The sequence below is a fragment of the Oncorhynchus kisutch genome, linkage group LG17 (assembly GCF_002021735.2).
Source record: "Oncorhynchus kisutch isolate 150728-3 linkage group LG17, Okis_V2, whole genome shotgun sequence".
NCBI classification, from domain to species: Eukaryota; Metazoa; Chordata; class Actinopteri; order Salmoniformes; family Salmonidae; genus Oncorhynchus; species Oncorhynchus kisutch.
Window position 1 is genome coordinate 32,007,120 of NC_034190.2, and position 26,869 is coordinate 32,033,988.

Below are 26,869 nucleotides of genomic sequence, written 5' to 3' on the forward strand. Positions count from 1 at the left end.
TTGTCTCGTGATGGAGATCTTTAAATGACTGTTGCATGCACCCTAGACAGTAGGTTTGTGGTTTTCTGTCATCTATTGGTTTAACTCTATTTTCAGCTGTGCCGATTCCCTCTCCTCAATATACAGGATCCACAATGAAGAAGAGACAAATGCTGTACATATGACTGCACAGAATTACCTTGGTCATTCGAAAACAAACACAAATTGGGCAAATTCTCCTGTCCTAAGACTCATGTCTCTTGGGTTCAGATGGAGGTTGTTGGCAAATTAGAGACATCCTGGGGCAACTTTCCTAGTAGTCATATTCCCATCTACTTATCCTCTAAATGAACCGAAACAACTGAACACCGCATTTTTGGACCTCCGATAAGAAAAAGCAGTGTTGTGTAAGTAATCGGCATTAAGCTGCTCAGAGCACAAACTCTGAGCCTTTTCCTGACCCCCAGATCTTTCAGAACACACACCCACAATCTCCAGGGAATGCACTCTGACTGTGGAGTTGCTGCTGTGTTATGGTGAACAGCGTCATGTTCCTTAGGCAGCAAAGGGAAAAACAATTACTTAAAACGGGGCGAGGCTGCAATAAGAAACGCTCATTTCCATTTCGTATTGAAAACACTTTCGGTTGTATTCCTTATGAACATAACCCAGGCAATGTTGTTGTTGTTGCGGAGGATTAGAGGATCTGATTTGGGGGTGGTGGTGGTGGGGGTTTGGAGAGGTTTTATAGGGAGGCAGGCTGAATATCTGTGGCCCATGTGGCTGGTAGTGGGGGTAGGCAGTTGGCAAAGAATCAATCAACTGCCAAACATGGGCTGCCAAACATTTTGGTTGTTTGCCGTGTGGGGGGGAAAACCCAAAGACTCCACCTTGGGTTTAGATACTGTGCATTCAATTTCTTACCCAAACATGACATCTCTGAGTGGAACCAGAGCAGTCACACTAGCCCACAAAAAAAGACCAAACAAACTGTACTTTCAAGTCATAGCAGAAACAGAACAGAAATACTGTTCAAATGAAAGTACAACAGAGGGTAACTTCTCAAAGATATTCAGAGAGAGTGTGGCTTGGCATAATGGACTTGGACGGAGGAAGATGATGATGTTATCATTATTGATCTAAGAGGGACATTTGTGCACAATAACAATACACATGAATGAAATCAAAACAGTGAGGGCAATTTCCATCAACTGTGACAAGAAATGGGTTATAAGGAAATAATTACAACATAACAGGAAATGTGTACAAGATAAACGAGAAACACAACACATCACTCTTTACATTTATTGGTATTTTCCACAAAATATTCATAGCATGGGGAAATGTACATAGGCAAGGAAGGAAAACATACACTGTACATCATGTTATGTTAGAGATATATATTTTTCTTAATATTCTGGGCCCAAATAGGAACTTTTAAGATAAACAAGACTCAAAAGTATGTGTCACTTCTGTTTCCAGAAATTAAATAAAGGTCTAATATAAGAGCAGACTGGAGTTTTCCACTTAACTCCAATTTAAGGGGAAATGTTACACTGCAATATGTTCAAATGTTGGACACTCACATTGAGAGTGTTGTGCTCTGTTCAGTCACAAGTCAGTTTGTTTTGGTACCCAGGGTTAGGTAACCTGGCTTTCTAATTGGGTCACATGTTCATTTGGTTGGAGTTAATTGGCCTAGTTACAACAAGTTTTTAAGGGGTCGATAAAGAGTCCAGCTGTGTGGTGGTGAAAGCTGAGAGCACTGGAATGTTTTTAGTGGGACACATCCATTAATTAAAGCATGGGCTAGTAACAACAATAAGGAACAGACACAACATATAGTGAGAGTGTGAGCGTGTCAACAAACATTCAGCGTCTGTTGGGATGACCACCTGCCCTCTGCACCCTCTCGGTCTGGCCCGCACCCGCCGTCAATGTCACTTCCTCCAGGAAGCTGTGAGAGGGCAGAAAAGGGACATGAAGATATCATTCCTCACGAGGCTGAGAGAAGCATGAGCAGCACTGCCAGTACATCAGCATCATCTCTGTGACTCACAAAATAAGTTTTCATCTAAAAACAGAAGCCCATGTGACAGAGGTATATATGCAGACACAATAACCTCAGGTTCTAGCTCTGTGTTACACAGACACACAATTATTGTGTCAGTGTGTGTGTCACTAGGTTTTCGGTCTGTAAAGCAAGGATAGGGCGGAGACATGACAAAAAAATTAAAAATAAGAAACCCTCTAGAGAAATGTCAAAATACCTATTTCTGTTAGCTGATCAACCCAAAACATTTAAAAGGTGTCATTGCAAATGACACAAGAGAGATTTTGGCTAACTGTCACCGAAAGGTAAGGTTCTAAAGAGCAGCCATCTTGTCTCTCTTACAGACCTCTGCCAATGAAAGACCCTCATAAATTGTATTTGTTTTATTTTTAAATGTTGACTTTTGATAGAGCAGTAATTACAGAGTAATATAGTGATATATCAGAGATACAAGTGTGACAATTGCTGATGTTAATGCTCATCTGTTTGCAGTTGGTTTCCATTCATGTAGCCTCCTCTGGGTGACTAGCCTATATCAATGAGTGACTACACACGTCTAGGACCTAGGTCAGATAGCCTACCATCCACCCAACTACGAAAAAAAACTGTAAAAAAAAATCCTGATGTTTAAGTTCAAAAGGCACAAGAGAAGAACATGGTATTGAACCTACAACCTCCAGGTCATAAATATGCAGTTTTTGGAACAAAGCTGCCTAGATTGGGTCTCATTCAACCAGCCATATTAGAGTTCAAAAACAGTCCTGGTTATCAAAAGACAGATTACGACCCTTGTGGTACGATGGTAGTGGTAGGCATATATTGTATGGGTGCCTTCAGAAAGTATTCAAACCCCTCGACTTTCTCAAATTTAAATTTGATCAAATTTAGAGATTTTGTGTCACTGGCCTACACACAATACCCCATAATGTGAAAGTGGAAATTTTTACAAATGAATAAAAAATGAAAAGCTCAGTAAGTTTTTGACCCCTTTGTTAAGGCAAGCCTAAATACGTTCAGGAGTAAAACTTTGCTTATCAAGTCACATAAGTTGCATGGACTCATTCTGTGTGCAATAATAGTGTTAATCGTGATTTTTTAAATGACTACCTCATCTCTGTACCCCACAAATACAATTATCTGTAAAGGTCCCTCAGCCAAGCAGTGAATTTCAAACACAGATTCAACCAAAGACCAGGGATGTTTTCCTATGTCTCGCAAAGAAGGGAACCTATTTGTAGATGTGTAACAAATAAAAAAGCAGACACTGAATATCCCTTTGAGCATGGTGAAGTTATTAATTACACTTTGGATGATGTATCAATACACCCAGTCACTACAAAGATACAGGCGTCCTTCCTAACTCAGTTGCCGGAGAGGAAGGAAACAGCTCAGGGATTTCACCATGAGGCCAATGGTGACTTTAAACCCACCTAAGGTCGATGTCCGCACCCTAGCGGAAATCAAATTAGCATAATAAAAAAATCCCTATCAAAATCTGTCCATTTAAGCTAGAGATACTGTATCTGTTTTTTTGCATTGGATACATCTCAATCCATCGCATCCGCCTACTTAACAAAGGTGACAGAGCTAGAGCGGTGTTTGTCAGACCATGTGACAAAAAATGAATGGAAGTACAGTATATAGACTTGTTTATACTGCATTATTGACTGTATGTTTGTTTTTACTCCATGTGTAACTCTGTGTCGTTTTATCTGTCGAACTGCTTTGCTTTATCTTGGCCAGGTCGCAATTGTAAATGAGAACTTGTTCTCAACTTGCCTACCTGGTTAAATAAAGGTAAAATAAATAAATAAATAAATAAATATATGGAGACTGTTTGGTGCCAAAAATAAGGTGTTAAATACAAAAATTCAGAACAAACTTACTTGAAAACATTTTGTGAGACACTATCTGTTATGCAATGCGTTTGTATGGGCTAATAGCAGTAAGGCCCCAAAAAGGTAAGTAATAGCAGTAAGGCCCCTTCTTTTCTCACACACACACACACACACACACACACACACACACACACACACACACACACACACACACACACACACACACACACACACACACACACACACACACACACACACACACACACACACACACAGTACTTCAAGGGGTCTTAAAATTCTAAATCAAATAGCAAAATGATCCTTGGTACAACGGTCTTAAAACAATTCCAAATAACTAGTACCCCGGTTCGATCCCCGGCTGTATCACAACCGGCCGTGATTGTGCGCTGCCCTATGGGACTGCCAATTGGCCCAGCGTCGTCTGGGTTAAGGGAGGGTTTGGCCGGGGTACGCCGTCATTGGAAAATAAGAATTTGATCTTAACCGACTTGCATAGTTAAAGGTTCATATATATATATATACATATACACACACACACACACACACAACACAGTTAAAGTTGGAAGTTTACATACACCTTAGCCAAATACATTTTAACTCCGTTTTTCACAATTCCTGACATTTAATATTAGTAAAAATTCCCTGTCTTAGGTGAGTTAGGATCACCACTTGATTTTAAGAATGTGAAATGTCAGAATAATAGTAGAGAAAATGATTTATTTCAGCTTTTATTTATTTCATCACATTCCCAGTGGGTCAGAAGTTTACATACACTCAATTAGTATTTGGTAGCATTACTTTTAGAATTGTTTAACTTGGGTCAAATGTTTTGGGTAGCCTTCCACAAGCTTCCACGATAAGTTGGGTGAATTTTGGCCCATTCCTCCCGACAGAGCTGGTGTAACTGAGTCAGGTTTGTACGCCTCCTTGCTCGCACACACTTTTTCAGTTCTGCCCACAAATGTTCTATAGGATTGAGGTCAGGGCTTTGTGATGGCCACTCGAATACCTTGACTTTGTTGTACTTAAGCCATTTTGCCACAACCTTGGAAGTATGCTTGGGGTCATAGTCCATTTGGAAGACCCATTTACGACCAAGCTTTAACTTCCTGACTGAAGTCTTGAAATGTTGCTTCAATATATCCACATAATTTTCCTACCTCATGAGGCCATCTATTTTGTGAAGTGAACCAGTCCCTCCTGCAGCAAAGCACCCCCACAACATGATGCTGCCACCCCCGTGCTTCACAGTTGGGATGGTGTTCCTTGGCTTGCAAGCCTCCCCCTTTTTCCTCCAAACATAAATGGTCATTATGGCCAAACAGTTCTATTTTTGTTTCATCAGACCAGAGGACATTTCTCCAAAAAGTACGATCTTTGTCCCCATGTGCAGTTGCAAACCGTAGTCTGGCTTTTTTATGGCGGTTTTGGAGCAGTGGCCTTTCAGGTTATGTTGATATAGAACTAGTTTTACTGTGGATATATATACTTTCGTACCTGTTTTCTCCAGTATATTCACAAGGTCTTTTGCTGTTGTTCTGGGAGTGATTGGCACTTTTCGCACCAAAGTACATTCATCTCTAGGAGACAGAACGCGTCTCCTTCCTGAGTGGTATGATGGCTGCATGGTCCCATTGTATTTATACTTGCGTACTATTGTTTGTACAGATGAACGTGGTACCGTCAGGCATTTGGAAATTGCTCCCCAGGATGAAACAGACTTGTGGAGGTCTACAATTTCTTTCTGAGGTCTTGGCTAATTTCTTTTGATCTTCCCATGATGTCAAGCAAAGAGGCACTGAGTTTGAAGGTAGGCCTTGAAATACATCCACAGGTACACCTACAATTGGCTCAAATGATGCCAATTAGCCTATCAGAAGCTTCTAAAGCCATGACATCATTTTCTGGCATTTTCCAAGCTGTTTAACAGCACAGTCAACTTAGTGTATGTAATCTTCTGACCCACTGGAATTGTGATACAGTGAATTATAAGTGAAATTATCTGTCTGTAAACAATTGTTGCAAAAACTACTGTGATAAGAGAAAACTGAGGATAGATCAAGAATATTGCAGTTACTCCACAATACTAACCTAAATGACACAGAGTTTAAAAAAGGATGCCGGTATATAATTTATTTTTTTACTCCAAAACATGCACCCTGTTTGTATATAAGGCACTAAAGTAAAACTGAAAAAAATGTAGCAAAGAAATTCACTTTCTGTCCTGAATACAAAGCATTATTATCTGGACAAATCCATCACATCACCGAGTACCACTCATCATACACTGCTCAAAAAAATAAAGGGAACACTAAAATAACACATCCTAGATCTGAATGAATGAAATATTCTTATTAAATAATTTTTTCTTTACATAGTTGAATGTGCTGACAAAATCACACAAAAATTATCAATGGAAATCAAATTGATCAACCCATGGAGGTATGGATTTGGAGTCACAATCAAAATTAAAGTGGAAAACCACACTACAGGCTGATCCAACTTTGATGTAATGTCCTTAAAACAAGTCAAAATGAGGCTCAGTAGTGTGTGTGGCCTCCGCGTGCCTGTATGACCTCCCTACAACGGCTGGGCATGCTCCTGATGAGGTGGCGGATGGTCTCCTGAGGGATCTCCTCCCAGACCTGGACTAAAGCATCCGCCAACTCCTGGACAGTCTGTGGTGCAACGTGGCATTGGTGGATGGAGCGAGACATGATGTCCCAGATGTGCTCAATTGGATTCAGGTCTGGGGAACGGGCGGGCTAGTCCATAGCATCAATGCCTTCCTCTTGCAGGAACTGCTGACACACTCCAGCCACATGAGGTCTAGCATTGTCTTGCATTAGGAGGAACCCAGGGCCAACCGCACCAGCATATGGTCTCACAAGGGGTCTGAGGATCTCATCTCGGTACCTAATGGCAGTCAGGCTTACCTCTGGCGAGCACATGGAGGGCTGTGCGGCCCCCCAAAGAAATGCCACCCCACACCATGACTGACCCACCGCCAAACCGATCATGCTGGAGGATGTTGCAGGCAGCAGAACGTTCTCCACGGCGTCTCCAGACTCTGTCACGTCTGTAACATGTGCTCAGTGTGAACATGCTTTCATCTGTGAAGAGCACAGGGCGCCAGTGGCGAATTTGCCAATCTTGGTGTTCTCTGGCAAATGCCAAATGTCCTGCACGGTGTTGGGCTGTAAGCACAACCCCTACCTGTGAACGTCGGGCCCTCATACCACCCTCATGGAGTCTGTTTCTGACCATTTGAGCAGACACATGCACATTTGTGGCCTGCTGGAGGTCATTTTGCAGGGCTCTGGCAGTGCTCCTCCTGCTCCTCCTTGCACAAAGGCGGAGGTAGCGGTCCTGCTGCTGGGTTTTTGCCCTCCTACGGCCTCCTCCACGTCTCCTGATGTACTGGCCTGTCGCCTCCATGCTCTGGACACTACGCTGATAGACACAGCAAACCTTCTTGCCACAGCTCGCATTGATGTGCCATCCTGGATGAGCTGCACTACCTGAGCCACTTGTGTGGGTTGTAGACTCCGTCTCATGCTACCACTAGAGTGAAAGCCAGCATTCAAAAGTGATCAAAACATCAGCAAGGAAGCATAGGAACTGAGAAGTGGTCTGTGGTCACCACCTGCCGAACCACTCCTTTATTGAGGGTGTCTTGCTAATTGCTTATAATTTCCACTTGTTGTCTATTCCATTTGCACAACAGCATGTGAAATGTATTGTCAATCAGTGTTGCTTCCTAAGTGGACAGTTTGATTTCACAGAAGTGTGATTGACTTGGAGTTACATTGTGTTGTTTAAGTGTTCCCTTTATTTTTTTGAGCAGTGTATTTTCAAGCATGGTGTCACACCCTGGTCTTAGTATTTTGTGTTTTCTTTATTATTACAAATATACACTGGAGTTGCTTACCAAGAAGACAGTGAATGTTCCTGAGTGGCTGAGTTACAGTTTTGACATAAATCAGCTTGAAAATCTATGGCAAGACTTGAAAATGTCTGTCCAGCAATGATCAACAACCAACTTGACAGAGCCTGAAGAACTTAAAAAAATAATAATGTTCAAATATTGTAAATAAATTAGTTAAAAATTCTAAAAACATGTTTTCACTTTGCCATTATGAAGAATTGTGTGTAAATGGGTGAGATTTATAAAAAATATATATTTAACCAATTTTGAATTGCACTGTAACACAACAAAATATGGAATAAGTCAAGGGGAATACTTTCTGAAGGCACTGTATTTCCAGCTTTTGGCCCACTGAGACGGCACACAGCAGTAGAGGGTGGCCTAGGACAAATCCCCCAACGGGGTTAACTGTGTCTTTGTGTTGCTGATTGCAGGGAACATTATCCTGAAACAACTTGTGAGTGAGTACCAATGGGAAGCGAGCAACTCATGCAGTACACAAAGGAGGAAAGACACAGAGGAGAAGCTTAAAGATGCATTAACGAGCCCCATTCCTATTGGCTTATAGTGCCTCTGGGTGAGGGGGTAGAACATGGTTCAAATGCGCCACACGCAGCGCTATGAGCAAAAAAAAAAGAAAAAGAAGCATGGGACGTGCCGTCACAGCCAACATTAAAAGGCAAAATAACGGGAAAGTAGATGTTTCGAAGAGTACTTCAATGTGCATTAACATTTTCAGATCATAGAATTTAGTTTTTCTGTGTGTTGCTTTTAACCCAACCTCCCAAGCAACACACACCAATGCCCAGAAGAGTTGGAAGCCAGGATCAACCAGTCAGGAGGGCAACACCTTGCCCTGCCCCCCAGCAGAATTTTGAATCTTGGACAACATAACAATTAAAATACAGCTAGCACCAGTTAATTGAAATATGATCATGTGACAGTATGTCAAGGTCAGCTTATATAAACAAGCCTGCCTGTGACAGACAAAACAGAGACAACATCAAGACACTAAAATGTAAACAACCCATATATAGCGAGTACCAGCATTTCCCTAGCATGGGACAGCAACAGCACGCTAAAAATAAACCTCACAACACACAAGTGCACCTATCATCTTCGGCAGCACAAAAGTGAGTGCTGCAGTACAACACGAAACGCCTCAGGATCAGAGCAAGAAAGTTGCAAGTTCAATTCCCAGAGGTGGACATTGTTAGATGGTGTTGCATAACCGAGAGCAAGAGACACTTCACCTGAGTTGCGTCAGCAAACGCTATAAATGTCAAAGCCGCGGGGACAAGGAGCATCATCACTCAGCACATGGGTGCTGCTTAGCAACCTAGGTAATGTAATCACACTGCAAACCGGGACCGTTGGTCTCTCTTGCCTAAATCCCTTGTCGTGTAAGACCTGGTCAATCTCAGGCCTGCTCAGGTTGGAAACTCATAAAAGGCTGATGAGGAGCACTAAGTTGTCATATAACCGGGAGAGAAATGCATGGTTTGACGTGTGTGTGTGTGTGTGGGTGTGTTTGTGTGTGTCCAGACCCAGTGATGAAAGAGAACAGGGGTGATCCCACACAGGAGTGTCAGAAAGGGGCACTGCAAAAAGAGCGCTGAAGCATCTCCTGAGCACCCCGGTGTCACGTGACCACACAAAGTTCTATTCAGCTCAGCCTGAGAGAGAGAAATATGTATAGATAGCTAAACAATCTCAGTAAATTGTGTAAAAACTGAAATGCCCCGTTAACATTAGCGAAGTCATTTCAGTAAATTGAATAGAAACTTAGTGTTCTGCACGTAAAGTGTAGGCTGACTCGGAGTTGATATTCCGTCATAAGAAGGAGTTCCCCTCGACCATTCCAACAAATTGGGGGAAACAAAACCATTCTTTCCCAACTTCATTTTCAATTTTTTGTAATAAAGAAATAACAAAACATATCAGAAAGCTACTGTGTTGTCCAACCTACAGTTTGCAATGCTCCCACGCAGGGAAATAGAGCCTGCGAGAAGAGTCCTGTGGCTTCAGGCTATTCGGCGTGGGAGAGTTGGAAGTGTCCAAGTAGGCTACAACATATATTTCACAGGTAAGAAATTTAACTTGTTTAATATAGGCCATTTGTAACTCCAGGAGTACTATTTGTAGCTGTATAGTCCATTTGTGTTTGCTGGTCTTGGCTAGCTTAATGTTCCCATCGGTAGCTACGGTGCCTTCAGAAAGTATTCATACCCCTTGACTTATTCCACATGTTGTTGTGTTACAGCCTGAATTCAAAATGGATTAAATAGAGATTTTTACGCACCAATCTAAACACACTACCCCATAATGACAACGTGAAAACATGTTTTTGACATTTTTGCTAATTTAATGAAAATTAAATACAGAAATATCTCATTTACATAAGTATTCACAAAGGAGTCAATACATTGTAGAAGTCCCTTTGGCAGCAATTACAGCTGTGATTCTTTCTGGTTTAAATCAAATCAAATCAAATTTATTTATATAGCCCTTCGTACATCAGCTGATATCTCAAAGTGCTGTACAGTTTAGTCTCCAAGAGCATTCCACACCTGGATTGTGCAAAATGTATTATTTTCAAAATTCTTCAAGCTCTCAAGTTGGTTCTTGATCATTGCAAGACAACCATTTTCAGGTCTTCCTTAGATTTTCATGCCGATTTAAGTCATTGGAAAACATCCCTGGTCTTTGTGGTTGAATGTGTTTGAAATTCACTGCTTGACCGAGGGATCTTACAGATAATTGTATGCGTGAGGTACAGAGATGAGGTAGTCATAACATTTGTTTAGGAAACACTATTATTGCACACAGAGTGAGTCCATGCAAATGATTATGTGACTTGTAAAACACATTTTTACTCCTGAACTTATTTAGGCTTGCTATAACAAAAGGGGTTGAATACTTATTGACTCAACACATTTCAGCTTTTCATTTTTAAGTAATATATTTTAAAAAAATCTAAAAACATAATTCCACTTAGACATTATGGGGTATTGTGTGTTGGCCAGTGACACAAAATCTAAATTGAATCCCATTTTAAATTCAGGCTGTAACACAACAAAATGTGGGGAAAAGTCAAGGGGTGTGAATCCTTTCTGAAGGTACTGTAGCTTCACTCACGTGGCTGCTAGCACCATCATGAATAGGGCCATGAGGGAAGCCCTACAATATGACTTTATAACATTAAGTATTGAGACCGCTCGGGAGCAGCCAATGTTGAAAAGTCATCTTTAGACATGTTGAACTTCTCTTAAATGCACTTTTGTAATTGACTAAAACAAGAGACAAGAAAACTGCATTTGAAAAAGGTTAAGTGTTTGCCGTGTGCCAATAGGCTACCCACAGGTTGTCTTCCCCACAGGCGTGCGGGGCCATGACATTGCATCTTATACTGACTGGGACCAAAGCCGCGGGAGGTAGGGGTGCTGCCACACCCCCCGATAAATCTAAATAATTTAGGCTATACATTTACCCCCCCCCCCCAACATAATAATACTCCTGTCTGAACAGACATAGATAAAAATATTCAAAATACTACACCAGAAAGCATCATTTTGATAGAGGATTAATAGCTTCTAAAAAATATCTGTGGATTAAGTTTAATCACAAGCATTTACAGCCGGGAAAGCCGCAGTTAGGGCAGAAAGCACTCCAAATATAGAACAGCTCGTTGCGTTGTGGCCATAGATATAATCCATAGAAGGATTTTGGAACCTCTAACCCTGGCACTTTTTAAACATTTATTTAACTAGGCAAGTGAGTTTAGAACTATTTCTTATTTACAATGACAGCCTACGAACAGTGGGTTAACTGCCTTGTTCAGGGACAGAACGACAGATTTTCACCTTGTCAGCTCTGGGATTCGATCTAGCAACCTTTCGGTTACTGGCCCAACGCTCCACGAGGCTACCTGCCGCCCCTATTTTTACTTTTAAACTCATGGGTACACTAGCATTGGCAGACAGTCCTGACATGAATGGGAACTGCCCACTATGGATTATATTTCTATGGTTGGTTGCGGCTGTCAGTTTGCCTTTCCCAAATTTCTAAATACAATCGCGAGAAACATTTAGGCCTACCGTTTGAAAAGCAAATGCCTGCTGCTGAAAAAGAGAAGAGTAATCTGTCTGAAGAAGCTAAAAAGATTATTCTGAACAACTTTTGAGTGAACAGCACTGTTTTTCAAAGTAGCTTATCTTGACATATTGGCACAAACCCATCGCCCATCACCGGTGAGTAGCCTATGCTTCATCTTCATCATTGGGTGAGTCAGTGTCACTGGAAGCTTTATTTTCTAGCCTACTTTAGCCTATATATATATATATACAGTGCCTTCGGAAAGATCAGACCCCTTGACCTTTCCCAAATTTTGTTACGTTACAGCCTTATAAAAATACTCCGCAGTCTACACACAATACCCCATAATAACAAAGCGAATGTATGAAAAATAAAAAACAAATACTTTATTTACATACAGTACCAGTCAAAAGCTTGGACACACCTATTTTCTACATTGTAGAATAATAGTGAAGACATCAAAACTATGAAATAACACATATGGAATCATGTAGTAACCAAAAAAGTGTTAAACAAATCTAGATATATTTTATATTTGAGATTCTTCAAAGTAGCCACCCTTTGCCTTGTTGAAGATTTTGCACACTCTTGGCATTCTCTCAACCAGCTTTACCTGGAATGCTTTTCCAACAGTCTTGAAGGAGTTCCCACATATGCTGAGCACTTGTTGGCTGCTTTTCCTTCACTCTGCGGTCCAACTCATCCAAAACCACCTTAATTGGGTACTTTTTACTGGTACTGTATGTATTCAGACCCTTTGCTATGAGACTTGAAATTGAGCTCAGGTGCATCCTGATTCCATTCATCTTCCTTGAGATGTTTCTACAACTTGATTGGAGTCCAACTTTGGTAAATTCAATTGATTAGACATGATTTGGAAAGGCACACAACTGTTTATATAAGGTCCCACAGGCATGAGGTCGAAGGAATTGTCTGTAGAGCTCCGAGACAGGCTTGTGTTGAGGCACAGATCTGGGGAAGGGTACCAAAAAAATGTCTGCAGCATTGAAGGTCCCCAAGAACACAGTGGCCTCCATCAGTCTTAAATGGAAGAAGTTTGAAAGCACCAAAACTCTTCTTAGAGCTGGCCGCCTGGCCAAACGGAGCAATCGGGGGAGGGAGGTGACCAAGAACACGATGGTCACTCTGACAGAGCTCCAGGTCCTCTGTGGAGATGGGAGAACCTTCCACAAGGACAACCATCTCTGCAGCACTCAGCCAATTAGACCTTTATGGTCGAGTGGCCAGACGGAAGCCACACCTCAAAAGGCACATGACAGCCCGTTTACGTGCCAATTTTTTATAAATAAAAACCTGTTTTTGCTTCGTCACTATTTGGTATTTTGTGTAGATTGCTGAGGATTTTATTTTATTTTATCAATTTTAGAATAAGGCTGTAACGTAACAAAATGTGGAAAATGGAAAGGGGTCTGAATATTTTCCGAAGGCACTGTATATAATATAGGCTACAGTAGGCTAGAAAATAAACCTTACAGTGACACTGACTCACCCAATGATGAGGTGATAATTCAGAGGGTGAATGGGCAAGACAAAAGATTTATGTGCCTTTGAACGGTGTATGGCGGAAGGTGCCAGGCACACCGGTTTGAGTGTGTCAAGAACTGCAACGCTTCTTGGGTTTTCACGCTCAACAGTTTCCCATGTGTATCAAGAATTGTCCACCACCCAAAGGACACCCAGCCATCTTCACACAACTGTGGGAAGAACTGGAGTCAACATCCCTGTGGAACGCTTGACACATTGTAGAGTCCATGCCCCGACAAATTGAGGCTGTTCTGAGGGCAAAATGGGGTGCAACTCAATATTAGAAAGGTGTTCCTAATGTTTTATACACTCAGTTCCATTCATTTTTTAAAACTGGTACCGGGCTACCTTCAGACAGGTCAAGTGAGGCTTGTGGACGCCCTATAGCACTGACATGTACACGTTCGTGAGAGTCTCACCTTTTCATAGAGGGGTCATATCAGTGTGTAGGCAAAACTGTTCGAATGCTACAGACAGAAGTTGACATATCGGTGGTGCCGACTTCCGTCCTGTGACGGCTTGTGGGGGTTGTAGAGCAAAACGGAGAACACCACCGTGTTCGGGAGAGTCTCATCATTCCATTGGAGTGATCATATTAGTTAGGCCAAACCGGTCGGGACGCTACAGACATATTCGTGAGAAGACCGATTTTTTTAGGGATGACTCGTGATATAACAAACACCACCGTAGCTCAGCTCAGCCCCCCCCCCCCCCCCACCCGCCTCCGATGCGGAAGGTCGCCACTGGCATATGTAGTGGATTGAGACGCAGCCCAACAGATATCTCTAGATTAATCAGAGACTTTTTATGGGGATTTTTGTATTATGCCAATTAGATTTCCACGTGGCCGTCAACTCTAGAGGGTTAAGCCATTTTGATCATATGTGTTGACCTGGTAACAGACAATGGATGTCTACTGGCTAATGGCTATGTCTGGAAAATTAACTGAAGCGACTACAGTAGGTCACGAGGACCGGTTGATGATTCTGACCTCTTGGTATTGTGGATGGTGGTGCCGCCCAGTACGATCCGAACCCCTGGCATGGTGCGGTTCAGGTTGTAGACTGCCAGCGCCTCCTCATAGGTGGCCCCTCCGATGACGAACACTATGATATCCTGTGGCCTGAAGAGGAACTACATGGTAATCATTGATAGGCGAGCATCCGATTGGGGTCATCCAATAACGGTGATGAACTGTGGGCTTATGTGCTCATACACACAGAATATGTGTTTAATTATTTTTTATTTTGTTTACGTATCATTGATAGTGTGTAGAAGTGTGTGTGTTTGGCTATTCAGGTGTAGGGTCTGAGGTCGTGTCTTTAACTGTGTGTGTGTGCGTGCGTGGATGTGTGTGTGTGTGTGTGTGTGTGTGTGTGTGTGTGTGTGTGTGTGTGTGTGTGTGTATATATATATATATATATATCACCCTACCTGTCTCGAAGGGAGCTGGGTCCTAGGTAAGGGAACTGACTGTCTTTCAGCCGCCCCTTGATCAGCTGGTCCAAGGTCTCCTGCAGTAACGGTGCATGCTGTGTGTACACATTCTCAACTCCCTGGAGACACGCACCCACCCAAAACCAAAGGTGTTTTATTAGAATCTGGTTGAGAGTGGCTAGATGGACACAAAACTACCGCTAGTATTTGTATAATTTGTGAGGAGAATGGTGTACCTTCAGCCCCTTGAAGAACTGTTTGGTGATGGCAACTGCATCTTGGGGGTTGATGAGGTCACTTCCTCTCACCCTCTTCCCTCCATACTCCACCATGGACGTTACCATCTGAGGTAAAAGATGCCAGTTAAACAAGATAAAAAGGCTTAATTTGATTATTCTAACCTAGTCTAGATTGAGAAAACAGACGCATCAAACATACCAACATATTGAATGTACATTGTTGATCCCAAAATAATAACATCTACATAATATAAGACGAGTACAACAACAGTATACAGTCCTCATATTGCCCCAAGGGTCAGGTAGTGGTACAGTATAGAATGTTCCCTTACCCTGCGATGCCTCTCTGACACGCCCTTCCTGTTGAGCTCCTCCATGAGGCCCGGCAGGATGCTGCTGCTGTGCCTCTCGTAGCGCAGTGCGTACAGCATCACCAGGCGCACCGCGTCCAGCTCGCTCACCCGCGGGTTCTGCAGCAGCCGACGCACATTCTGTGGAAAAACAGGGAGTACATTTTACATAGCCTTTAATACAGACTGCAATTCTTTAATGCTACTTCACTATGGCTTCTATGTGCAGTGTTTTATTGTATTCTGAAAGTCACTATTATTATAAGTGGCCAAGTCAATATACAATACAGGAGTGGGTAGTATTCCTCTTTAACCAACACAAAGTAATATTGTGTGACTTTCTGAATGCTTTCATGTGAACTATTGGTGTTATTGTATAAAATAACATTGAGCTGTAGGCCCCTCCCCCATGTCACATTTCCATTGGTGTCAGTGATAGGACACCAATTTTTGATAGGACACCAATATACATTTTTGCTAATAAAAATATATTATCTTAAAAAATATATTTAAAAAAACGGAAATATCTTATTTACATAAGTATTCAGACCCTTTGCTATGAGACTCGAAATTGAGCTCAGGTGCATCCTGTTTCCATTGATCATCCTTGAGATGTTTCGACAACTTGATTGGAGTCCACCTGTGGTAAATACAATTGATTGGACATGATTTGGAAAGGCACACACCTGTCTATATAAAAAGGTCCCACAGTTGACAGTGCATGTCAGAGAAAATACCATCTTCCAACAGGACAAAGACCAAAGAACAGGACAAAGCATACAGCCAAGGCAACGCAGGAGTGGCTTCGGGACAAGTCTCTGAATGTCCTTGAGTGGCCCAGCCAGAGACTGGACTTTAACCCGATCGAACATCTCTGGAGAGACCTGAAAATAGCTGTGCAGCAAAGCTCCCCATCCAACCTGACAAAGCTTGAGAGGATCTGCAGAGAGGAATGGGGAGAAACTCCCCAAATACAGGTGTGCCAAGCGTGTAGCATCATACCCAAGAAGACTCAATGATGTAATCTCTGCTGAATCTCGGTCTGAACACTTATGTAAGTGATATTTCAACAACAAAAAGTATACAAATTTGTTTTTGCTTTGTCATTATGGGGTAGTGTGTGTAGATTGATGAGGGGAAAAAAGCAATTTAACCATTTCAGAATAAGGCAGTAACGTAACAATGTGGGGAAAAAAATCAAGGGGTCTGAATAATTTCTGAATGCACTGTATCTAGTAGTGTATTTCTAGTCAGTCTCTGACATCAAGTCAGTGCAGATCAGGACTGGAGTGTTGATTAATTTCAGACAATTCAGGAAATTATATTGGTAATAATAGAAATGTGTTTCCTACCAGTAAATAAAAAAATAACGCTAGTTAGCATTGGTTGACAGACTTAATTATAACTTCCTACATACTGGACATCGAGACATAAAAATGGTATCCACTAGTTCATCTGACTCTGGGGAAGTAGATAAAGGCCAAAATCCCAAAGTATCCCTTCAACCCCAGAGTCTTACCTGTGACGCGCTTGAGTGGTCATTCTGGCAGGCAAGCTCCTGCTCCACCTCTGACACCTCCATCAGGTGCCTCTCGCTCACCAGGCGAGACAGTTCGCCCACCACAGTCACGTGCTTCGACACTGTGCCAGACATCTTTTTGAACTGGGGGTAGTTGTCCACAAACGCCTGCAGAGAAATAGAGGGAATTATTTTAAAAAATAAAACAGAAAGACATTTCTTAAAGTTGCAGCAATTATTTATAGCTCGTATCATTATTGTAATTAAGAGATCATTTATCTAATTGTGAGTGGTTATTAACTAATGAGGCTGAGATGTGTTAGTGGTCCTAAATGAGCAACTGCAACAGGACATGCTGGGAAATTGAGTTCCTGTACTGGGAAATCGAGTTCCTACAGTGCCCAGCTCTCACCTTCATATCAGAGATGGACTCCAGCTTCTGTTGCTCCTTGGGCTTCTTCTTCTGGAAGTCCTCCATCAGGTTCTTGATGTTTGTGCCGATCTCTCCAAAGTTCAGGTACAGATTCTGAATAAGAGAATGTGAGAGTGAATTGGAAGTTCAGCTAACGTCTGGCCCTGTCGGAATTCTTTAACCTTTTCTCACTGACCGACTGCTACACATTTTGCCCGACATTCCTTCAGAGTCTTGTTACAGAGGGTTGCTGGACGCCTTCCTAAACTCTAGGCCAGGGATCGTCATCTAGATTCAGCCGCTGGCCGATTATTATTATTTTTTTCTTGAGCGGATGGTCAGGGGGCCGGAACATAATTACAAATAATTTGTAGACTGCAAATTTACCACAAAAAGAACAAATAGATATAACATTTGATTATAACATGAATCCTTTCAAATCTTGCTTGCATTTGTATACGATCACATACAGTGGGGCAAAAAAGTATTTAGTCAGCCACCAATTGTGCAAGTTCTCCCACTTAAAAAGATGAGAGGCCTGTAATTTTCATCATAGGTACACTTCAACTATGACAGACAAAATGAGGGAAAATAAATCCAGAAAAACCACATCGTAGGCGTTTTAATTAATTAATTTGCAAATTATGGTGGAAAATAAGTATTTGGTCACCTACAAACAAGCAAGATTTCTGGCTCTCACAGACCTGTAACTTCCTCTTTAAGAGGCTCCTCTGTCCTCCACTCGTTATCTGTATTAATGGCACCTGTTTGAACTTGTTATCAGTATAAAATACACCTGTCCACAACCTCAAACAGTCACACTCCAAACTCCACTATGGCCAAGACCAAAGAGCTGTCAAAGGACACCAGAAACAAAATTGTAGACCTGCACCAGGCTGGGAAGACTGAATCTGCAATAGGTAAGCAGCTTGGTTTGAAGAAATCAACTGTGGGAGCAATTATTAGGAAATGTAAGACATACAAGATCACTGATAATCTCCCTCGATCTGGGGCTCCACGCAAGATCTCACCCCGTGGGGTCAAAATGATCACAAGAACGGTGAGCAAAAATCCCAGAACCACACGGGGGGACCTAGTGAATGACCTGCATAGAGCAGGGACCAAAGTAACATCAGTAACACACTACGCCGCCAGGGACTCAAATCCTGCAGTGCCAGACGTGTCCCCCTGCTTAAGCCAGTACATGTCCAGGCCCATCTGAAGTTTGCTAAAGAGCATTTGGATGATGCAGAAGAAGATTGGGAGAATGTCATACGGTCAGATGAAAACAAAATATAACTTTTTGGTCAAAACTCAACTCGTCGTGTTTGGAGGACAAAGAATGCTGAGTTGCATCCAAAGAACACCATAACCTACTGTGAAGCATGGGGGTGGAAACATCATGCTTTGGGGCTGTTTTTCTGCAAATGGACCAGGACAACTGATCCGTGTATAGGAAAGAATGAATGGGGCCATGTATCGTGAGATTTTGAGTGAAAACCTCCTTCCATCAGCAAGGGCATTGAAGATGAAACGTGGCTGGGTCTTTCAGCATGACAATGATCCCAAACACACCGCCCGGGCAACAAAGGAGTGGCTTCGTAAGAAGCATTTCAAGGTCCTGAAGTGGCCTAGCCAGTCTCCAGATCTTAACCCCATAGAAAATCTTTGGAGGGAGTTGAAAGTCTGTGTTGCCCAGCAACAGCCCCAAAACATCACTGCTCTAGAGGAGATCTGCATGGAGGAATGGGCCAAAATACCAGCAACAGTGTGTGAAAACCTTGTGAAGACTTACAGAAAACATTTGACCTTTGTCATTGCCAACAAAGGGTATATAACAAAGTATTGAGATAAACTTTTGTTATTGACCAAATACTTATTTTCCACAATTATTTGCAAATAAATTCATTACAAATCCTACAATGTGATTTTCTGGATTTTTTTTCTCATTTTGTCTCTCATAGTTGAAGTGTACCTATGATGAAAATTACAGGCCTCTCTCATCTTAAGTGGAAGAACTTGCACAATTGGTGGCTGACTAAATACTTTTTTGCCCGTCTGTATCTCTCTATTATGTGTGGGAATACTTTGGAACAGATATCCAAAATTAAAATCACTTGGTGCTGAAATGCTGCCGTTTTTACAGTCTTATGTCCAGCAATAAGAAAACAAATTTGGCCCGTGGGGGAACCGTGCTCTAGGCTACCTGCCAGCCTGCTCAAATGAGACCGTCTCAATGCCGAAGGGAACATTTGTGTAGAATTGGAACCAGGCCTAGAGACTGGGACTCACGTTGGCATAGAACTCATCGTTCTCTGCAGACAGCACCACCTCCTTCAGCTCCTTGCTGATCCCTGGGACTCGGGACAGGTCAATACGGTTGTTGTTGAGGCCAAGCAGCTCGTGCACCATGGCCTGGTACGTCCACTGGAGGGAGCAGGGCAACAAACAATGAAACCAAAGCAATGAAACCCACAATTAAAATAAAGTACATTTAATCTCTACTAATTCCATTCAACAATGAGGGGTGTATGAGGTTTTTGCCAATTGATTAGCTTTTCTAATGTGCGCTAAAGATTGGTGCATTTACATGTGACACAAGGGGCCTTGAGTACATGACCTAGTTTAGTGTGCAGGTTGCAGGCCTGGTAAATGTATGTATAAGACGCTGCTGCCCCCAAGTGACCAGAGGCTGCAGTACACATCAGAATGATGTGAATATTCTACAGGTATGTCGTTTGACTAGATGACCTGGTCATTGCCTACCTTTTTGTAAATATGTAGCCTGGGTTCCAGACTGATAAAATGCTCAGTATGGTGTCAGACTAAAAGAGGCGACTCCGGGATGCTGGCCTTCTTGGCAGAGTTCCCCTGTCTGGTGTCTGTGTTCTTTGGCCCATCTTAATCTTTTCTTGTTATTGGCAAGTCTGAGATATCTCTTTTTCTTTGCAACTTTGCCTAGAAGGCTAGCATCCCGGAGTCGCCTCTTCACTGTTGAAATTGAGATTGGTGTTTTGCGTGTACGATTTAATGAAGCTGCCAGTTGAGGACTTGTGAGGCGTCTGTTTCTCGAACTAGACACTCTAATACACTTGTCCTCTTGCTCAGTTGTGCACCAGGGCCTCACACTACTCTTTCTATTCTTGTTAGAGCCAGTTGGCGCTATTCTGCGAATGGAGTAGTACACAGCGTTGTACGAGATCTTCAGTTTCTTGGCAATTTCTCGCATGAAATAGCCTTCATTTATCAGAACAAGAATAGACTGACGAGTTTCAGAAGAAAGTTATTTGATTTTGGCCATTTTGAGCCTGGAATCGAACCTCAAAATGCTGATGCTCCAGACACTCAACTAGTCTAAAGAAGGCCAGTTTTGTTGTTCTGATTGCTTCTTTAAATCAGAACAACAGTTTTCAGCTGTGCTAACATAATTTCAAAAGGGTTTTCTAATGATCAATAAGACTTTAAATGATAAACTTGGATTAGCTAACACACTGTGCCATTGGAACACAGGAGTTGCTGATAATAGGCCTCTGTACGCCTACGTAGATGTTCCATTTTAAAAAATCTGCCGTTTCCAGCTACAATAGTCATTTACAACATGAACAATGTCTACACTGTATTCCTGATCAATTTGTTATTTTAATGGACCAAAAATGTGCTTTTCTTTCTAAAACACTGACATTTCTAAGTGACCCCAAACTCTTGAACGGTAGTGTAGTTCTGACCTGGTTGAGTAGTGGGGTGATGGCGTCATCGCTGCGGTCCATGATGAGCAGGAGAGGAGGCACCTCTGTCTTCCTGAAGTCAAACAGCTCATACTCCTTGGTGATGATTTGCTGGAGGAGGAGAGGGGTAGTGAGATTGCGTGCATGCGTGCGCGTGCGATAGTTGTGCATGTGATATTAGTCACCTTCACGCTCTCTCCCAGTCTCTTGGCCATGTCTGAGGACAGCTGGTAGCGGATCATGGGACATTTCTTCAGGGCCAACAGCACTGAGGTCAGACCCTGGGTGGTACGTGGTAGGAGAGTTGGCTCCCAGCTACGACCCTGCAACACACACAAGATGGGAATGCACTCTGTAAACAGATCCAAAATACAGAGGGAATATGTCATGTGTAGAGACAAAACAAAAAACGTTAAACTAAAGTCAATGCAGATGAATAATAAACCCCTTTATAGATTGTCACATATGCAAAGCGTCATAGCATATTTGCATGTCCTACCCTTGCGACACCACTGAGGTTGAGGGAGAAAAGGTGTGGGTTCACAGCAATGAAGTCTCCATAGAACTCCTGCAGTCATATATGAGAGAAATTTGAATGATTAGTTTCCAGTATAAACGTCAAAGGATAACCTGGCTATTACAAGACGACGCGTACTGTAAAGTGGTTATAACTAGAAATAGAAATGATGAAAAATGTGGATTCAGGACTAGTAGGAAAAACCAAGAAAGGTAAAAAAAAATAAAAAATGTTTACAAATAATAATAGTTGTGTTGGATATCTGATGGATAGTGTCCTATAGTACTGCCCTTAGTGTTAACTTACCTGCACTTCTGCAACCACCTCCTGTTCATCCGCCTCAGCCAGGGCTTTTATCTCACTCTTACTGATGACGTTGCTGAAGTCTAGAAAGGATTATAAGGAGGATGTCCCCCATACAGGAACAATTATATATTGGAATATATTTAAATATATTGGGAAAATGTATTTACCAAATATATCAAATAAATACACGCTCACGTCTCACAACCTTCTCTACCCCAATGACAACGTTGAGTTTCTATTGACCTCTGGTACCTTAGCATTAGGTTCCCAAAGAGTTATTTTGCATGCAAAAGTTGGATCATTGAGTTGTAATTGAAAATGTATTCTTCAGCTATTGAGGTATAGCCTACCTGCCACTTATGAAACATATTCAAAAAAAGAGGTTAATTTCGAAAAGACACTTGAACGTAGATCATATCTGTAAATATATTTTAAAATAGATTCAAATACATTTTCCTGAGCTGTCAATCACAATTCGTAATGTTCCATTTTTGTCAAAAACGTTCAGGCTTCGTAAATTTGGATGGGGATAATTTATGGACAGTGATATTTAAACCGTGTCTCAGATTGTTTTGAGCAGTTTTAAGTCAGGACTGAGACTTGACCATTCAGGAACACTCAACACCTCTTGGAAAGTCATTCTGGTGTGTCTTTGGTATTAAATTGTCTCGCTGAAAAATAAAACTAGTTGCAGGGTTAGGTTTTCAGAAGACTGAGGTGGGTTTTCTAACTTTTTTCCTGGGCTTAACGCCTTTCATATTTATTTTGATCCTGACAAATTCACCAGTCCCTGCTGATGACAAGCATACCCATAACATGATGCTGCCACCACAATACTTGAAGAATGAGGTGGGTTTAAAGGTTTAGAGTTTTTTAAATCCTGCATTACCGGACTCCTCCTTCCTAGCTAGCAGTAGACAGTGTTTTTCGCTCCCACCTGCCCTCATCGTTGTTAACAAAACTGCTGGGAAAAAGTGCCCGACAGGCAGGGGGCAAAGGACACTGTCTACCGGTCGCACATGCCTCCTAGCTAGTTTTCTAGTTAGTGACACTATATTATGTATATAAGTATATCATTTGTATCTATTGTTTGCAAACTTTGCCATGAAATGAGCAGCAGCAGTACAGAACCATCGCTAGACCAGTGCGTTAGACGCACATTCCTCTCGTTAGATGCACAATTAAAGAGGAATTACACTCAAATCTTAATGTTTACTTACAGACCTAAATAAAATGTCTTCTGATGTGATATAAGCATTGACGTGGACTCATAACATAATTGTAATTAAGATTAAATCTAAAACCAGGAAAAACATAACTGAGGACCTAATTTGGAGGAAATTTTATAGGGCCCCCCCTTAGAGTTGTTTATTAACCATTCTTTTATGAGGTATATTGACAGAAAACATAGTGTACAAGAGAAAGTAGTGCACTAAGTACCTGGGGAAGGGTTGCAGGGGAGAAGAGAAGAATATGCCTATTTGAAAGCTTGAAAAAATGTGTAGCTCACGAAATGTATAATTTCGTGATACACAAAGGTTGGAGTATCCTGTCCTAGGCACTGTAATTCGTGAAAAGCCTAGGAGGCCGGTCGTTTCTTAGATCGAGAAACCGGCACACTTGGCACCGAAGATCATACCACACTCAAAATGTCAATAGTTTTGCCCATTCTATTGTTCAATCGAACCGTAACAGAATGCCTCAATGCCTGCTTTACATAGCAAGCCACGGCCACATGACTCACTGTCCGTCGGAGAAAACCATTTTCGCGAACGGGGTAGTGCACCTAACGAACGGATCACTGAGTGTATTTAAAAACGGACAATTTTGGAATATGTCCATATATTTTTGTATATATATTTAAACATTTAGATATCTGTAATTTACAAACATGTTGTTGAAATATATATCAATATATAATTTTTACGTATGGGCAATAGCCGCCACCATGAAATGTTGATGTGTGGTCAATCGCAATGTCAATCAATTTTGAGTCTTTAGGTTTAAACCATATAAATGAGACAGGGACATAACATCTTAGTCCACTTTATCTGTATTTGATCTGTCTAAAAACCTGCACAAGAATCAGAACAGAGAACCATACGATTTAAACAACAGCGCAGAAGTCCTTACAGATGAAGTAGACACTGTACTTGGGTCGCCGGAGCTCCTGTATCAGATTTTCCACATTCTCCTGTAAAGAGGACAGAGAGAAAGTCAGGGGAGTCATACAAATCCAAAACTGAGCATGACTAAAGTACTTTGCCTCCAAATAGTGCATATTGTATGGACGCAATATATTCAGTATACGTACAGTATACGTACAATGAAGTTGACATATGCATTCATACAGTTGTGGATGGACACAATCCAGTAGATACAATGTGTGTGGATCAAATCAAATTTGATTTGATACAATGTGTGTGGATGGTAAGTAACAAAGTCTTAAAGGCCCAGTGCAGTCAAAAAGATGATTTGCCTGTGTTTTATTTATATTTCCACACTATGAGGTTGGAATAATACTGTGAAATTGTGAAAATTATGATAATCGTTTTTAGTGTAACAGCTGTTTGTATATTTCAGTCTGTTTTGGTGGAATGGAGTTTCGGCCTTCCATGTTGACATCGCCATGCAGATAACTTAAGTTAATATACCAATAACAAAGAGTTCTGAGCCCCTCTGCCAATAACAGCACATTTTCAGTTGTTTTCTCCTCTCCACTCAGACCACTCCAAGACAGTACTAGCAACATTCATGTCCTAGCAATATTCTTTTTGACCATTTTAATTGAAAACAATCACAGTAAGGTACTCAGTTGTTACCCAGAGATGATTTGATATATAAATAAAAATGGTTGCATTGGACCTTTAATGCAGAGCAAAGGCTGGCTGCAATGTCTATACAGTGACTGGGGCACCTTGGTTGGCCTGAGGAAGCAGATGGCTTTGAGGTGCTTCATGTTGTCTCGACTCTGTGAGTCGATTCTTTCAAACAAGTAGACCTCCTTCTGTAGGATCTCGGATTGAGTGTAGACCACACTGACGATGCTGGTCTGATGAGACAAGCACAAACAAATAGGCATGATGACAAAACGCAACTGTAATGCAGTAAATTTGTTTCTACATGAGCCAAAGATTTGGCATCTTCCAATGGAAGGAGCTGCTGACAGTATGACATTATCAAAAGCTTGGTTCTCCTATCTATATTATTTAATACTAATCATTAAAGGAGAAGTTTCCTTTTTTATAACCAAATCTCTACATTTGATATGAATGGCATTTTAGAGACTGGTCCAGAGACTTGTTTGTGATTTCACGTTTTTTGGTGAATAATTCAAGGTTCTGTTCCTTCAATGTGTCCGTCTCAGAAAGACAACACATACACTACATGGCCAAAAGTATGTGGACAACCCTTCAAATAAGTGGCTAATTTAAATAAATATAAATACATATTTGGCTATTTCAGCCACACCCGTTGCTGACAGGTGTATAAATCTCAATAGACAAACATTGGCAGTAGAATGGCCTGTACTGTAGAGCACAGTGACTTTCAACAAGGCACCGTCATAGGATGTCACCTTCCCAACAAGTCCGTTCATTAGATTTCTGCCCTGCTAGAGCTGCCCCAGTCAATTGTAAGTGCTGTTATTGTGAAGTGGAAATGTCTAGGAGCGACAATGGCTCAGCAGCGAAATGGTAGGCCACGCAAGCTCACAGAACGGGACTGCTGTTGCGCGTAAAAATCGTCTGTCCTCGATTACAACATACCGAGTTCCAAACTGCCTCTGGAAGCAACATCAGCACATGAACTGTTCTTCGGGAGCTTCATGAAATAGGTTTCCATTGCCGAGCAGCCTTACACAAACCTAAGATCACCATGCGCAGTGCCAATCGTCGGCTGGAGTGGTGTAAAGCTGGCAGCTATTGGACTCTGGAGCAGTGGAAACGCTTTCTCTGGAGTAATGAATCACGCTTCACCATCTGGCATTCCAACGGACGAATCTGGCTTTGGCGGATGCCACGAGAATGCTACCTACCCAAATTAATAGTGCCAACGGTAAAGTTTGGTGGAGGAGGAATAATGGTCTGGGGCTTTTTTTTAATGGTTCAGGCCAGGCCCCTTAGTTCCAGTGAAGGGAATCTTAACGCTACAGCATACAATGACATTCTAGACGATTCTGTGCTTCCAACTTTGTGGCACCAGTTTGGCCCTTTCCTGTTTCAACATGACAATGCCCCTGTGCACAAAGCGAGGTCCATACAAAAATGTTGAGATCGGTGTAGAAGAATTTGACTAGCCTGCAGAGCCCTGACCTCAACCCCATCGAACATATTTGGGATGAATTAGAACGCTGACTGCGAGCCAGGCCTAATCGACCAACATCAGTGCCCGACCTCACTAATGTTCATGTGGCTAAATGGAAACAAGTCCCTGCACCATGGAGGCTGTTATAGCAGCAAAGGGGGACCAACTCCATATTAATGCCCATGATTTTGGAATGAGATGTCTGACGAGTAGGTGTCCACATACTTTTGGGCATGTAGTGTACCAACAAAAATAACCTGATACATTGTAACCACTGTCCATCGTTTGAACCACTACATTGTAACCATTCTATCTACATTACTTACCGTCTCTTTATCCATGAGCAGAACCTTCATTCCTGGCCCGCTGTTTTCTATCATTTTGGAGATATACTGCTTGACAGCAAGTGTCACATTCATTTTGACAACGTTCTTAAATTCTAGCAATGATAGCTTGAAAAATAACCAAAGGCCGAATTGTATGAACTTAAGATCTCTTGCACCAGGCAACGCTTCAATTCGTATTTATGTTAAATGAGTCTATTGTTGACAAATATTCAGCTCAGCTTCGAAATGAACCCGAGTTACATTTCCGGGTGAA

At 41.8% G+C, this 26,869-nt stretch overlaps 1 protein-coding gene across 1 annotated transcript; it reads right to left on the bottom strand.

Moving 5' to 3' along the window:
• Positions 1–1,269: 1,269 nt before the first annotated feature.
• LOC109907473 (vacuolar protein sorting-associated protein 45) lies at positions 1,270–26,869 on the bottom strand. Its single transcript, XM_020505448.2, has 15 exons — positions 26,596–26,869; positions 24,882–25,016; positions 24,098–24,158; positions 21,965–22,044; positions 21,641–21,709; positions 21,327–21,464; positions 21,142–21,252; positions 19,709–19,843; positions 17,417–17,530; positions 17,005–17,172; positions 15,468–15,626; positions 15,133–15,240; positions 14,894–15,015; positions 14,451–14,582; positions 1,270–1,936 (listed from the first exon to the last, which is right to left on the bottom strand). The coding sequence occupies exons 1-15, from the start codon at positions 26,686–26,688 to the stop codon at positions 1,852–1,854; spliced, it is 1,710 nt and encodes a 569-aa protein (XP_020361037.1). The 5' UTR covers positions 26,689–26,869; the 3' UTR covers positions 1,270–1,851.

Bases quoted from the DNA above. Each gene is read 5' to 3' on its own strand.
- LOC109907473 (XM_020505448.2), bottom strand. From the start codon at position 26,688: ATGAATGTGACACTTGCTGTCAAGCAGTATATCTCCAAAATGATAGAA. The intron at 24,159-24,881 runs GTGCCCCAGTCA...TCCTCTTTACAG, and splicing joins GCTTCCTCAGGCCAACCAAG to GAGAATGTGGAAAATCTGAT. The intron at 21,710-21,964 runs GTAAGTTAACAC...ATATGACTGCAG, and splicing joins AGGTGGTTGCAGAAGTGCAG to GAGTTCTATGGAGACTTCAT.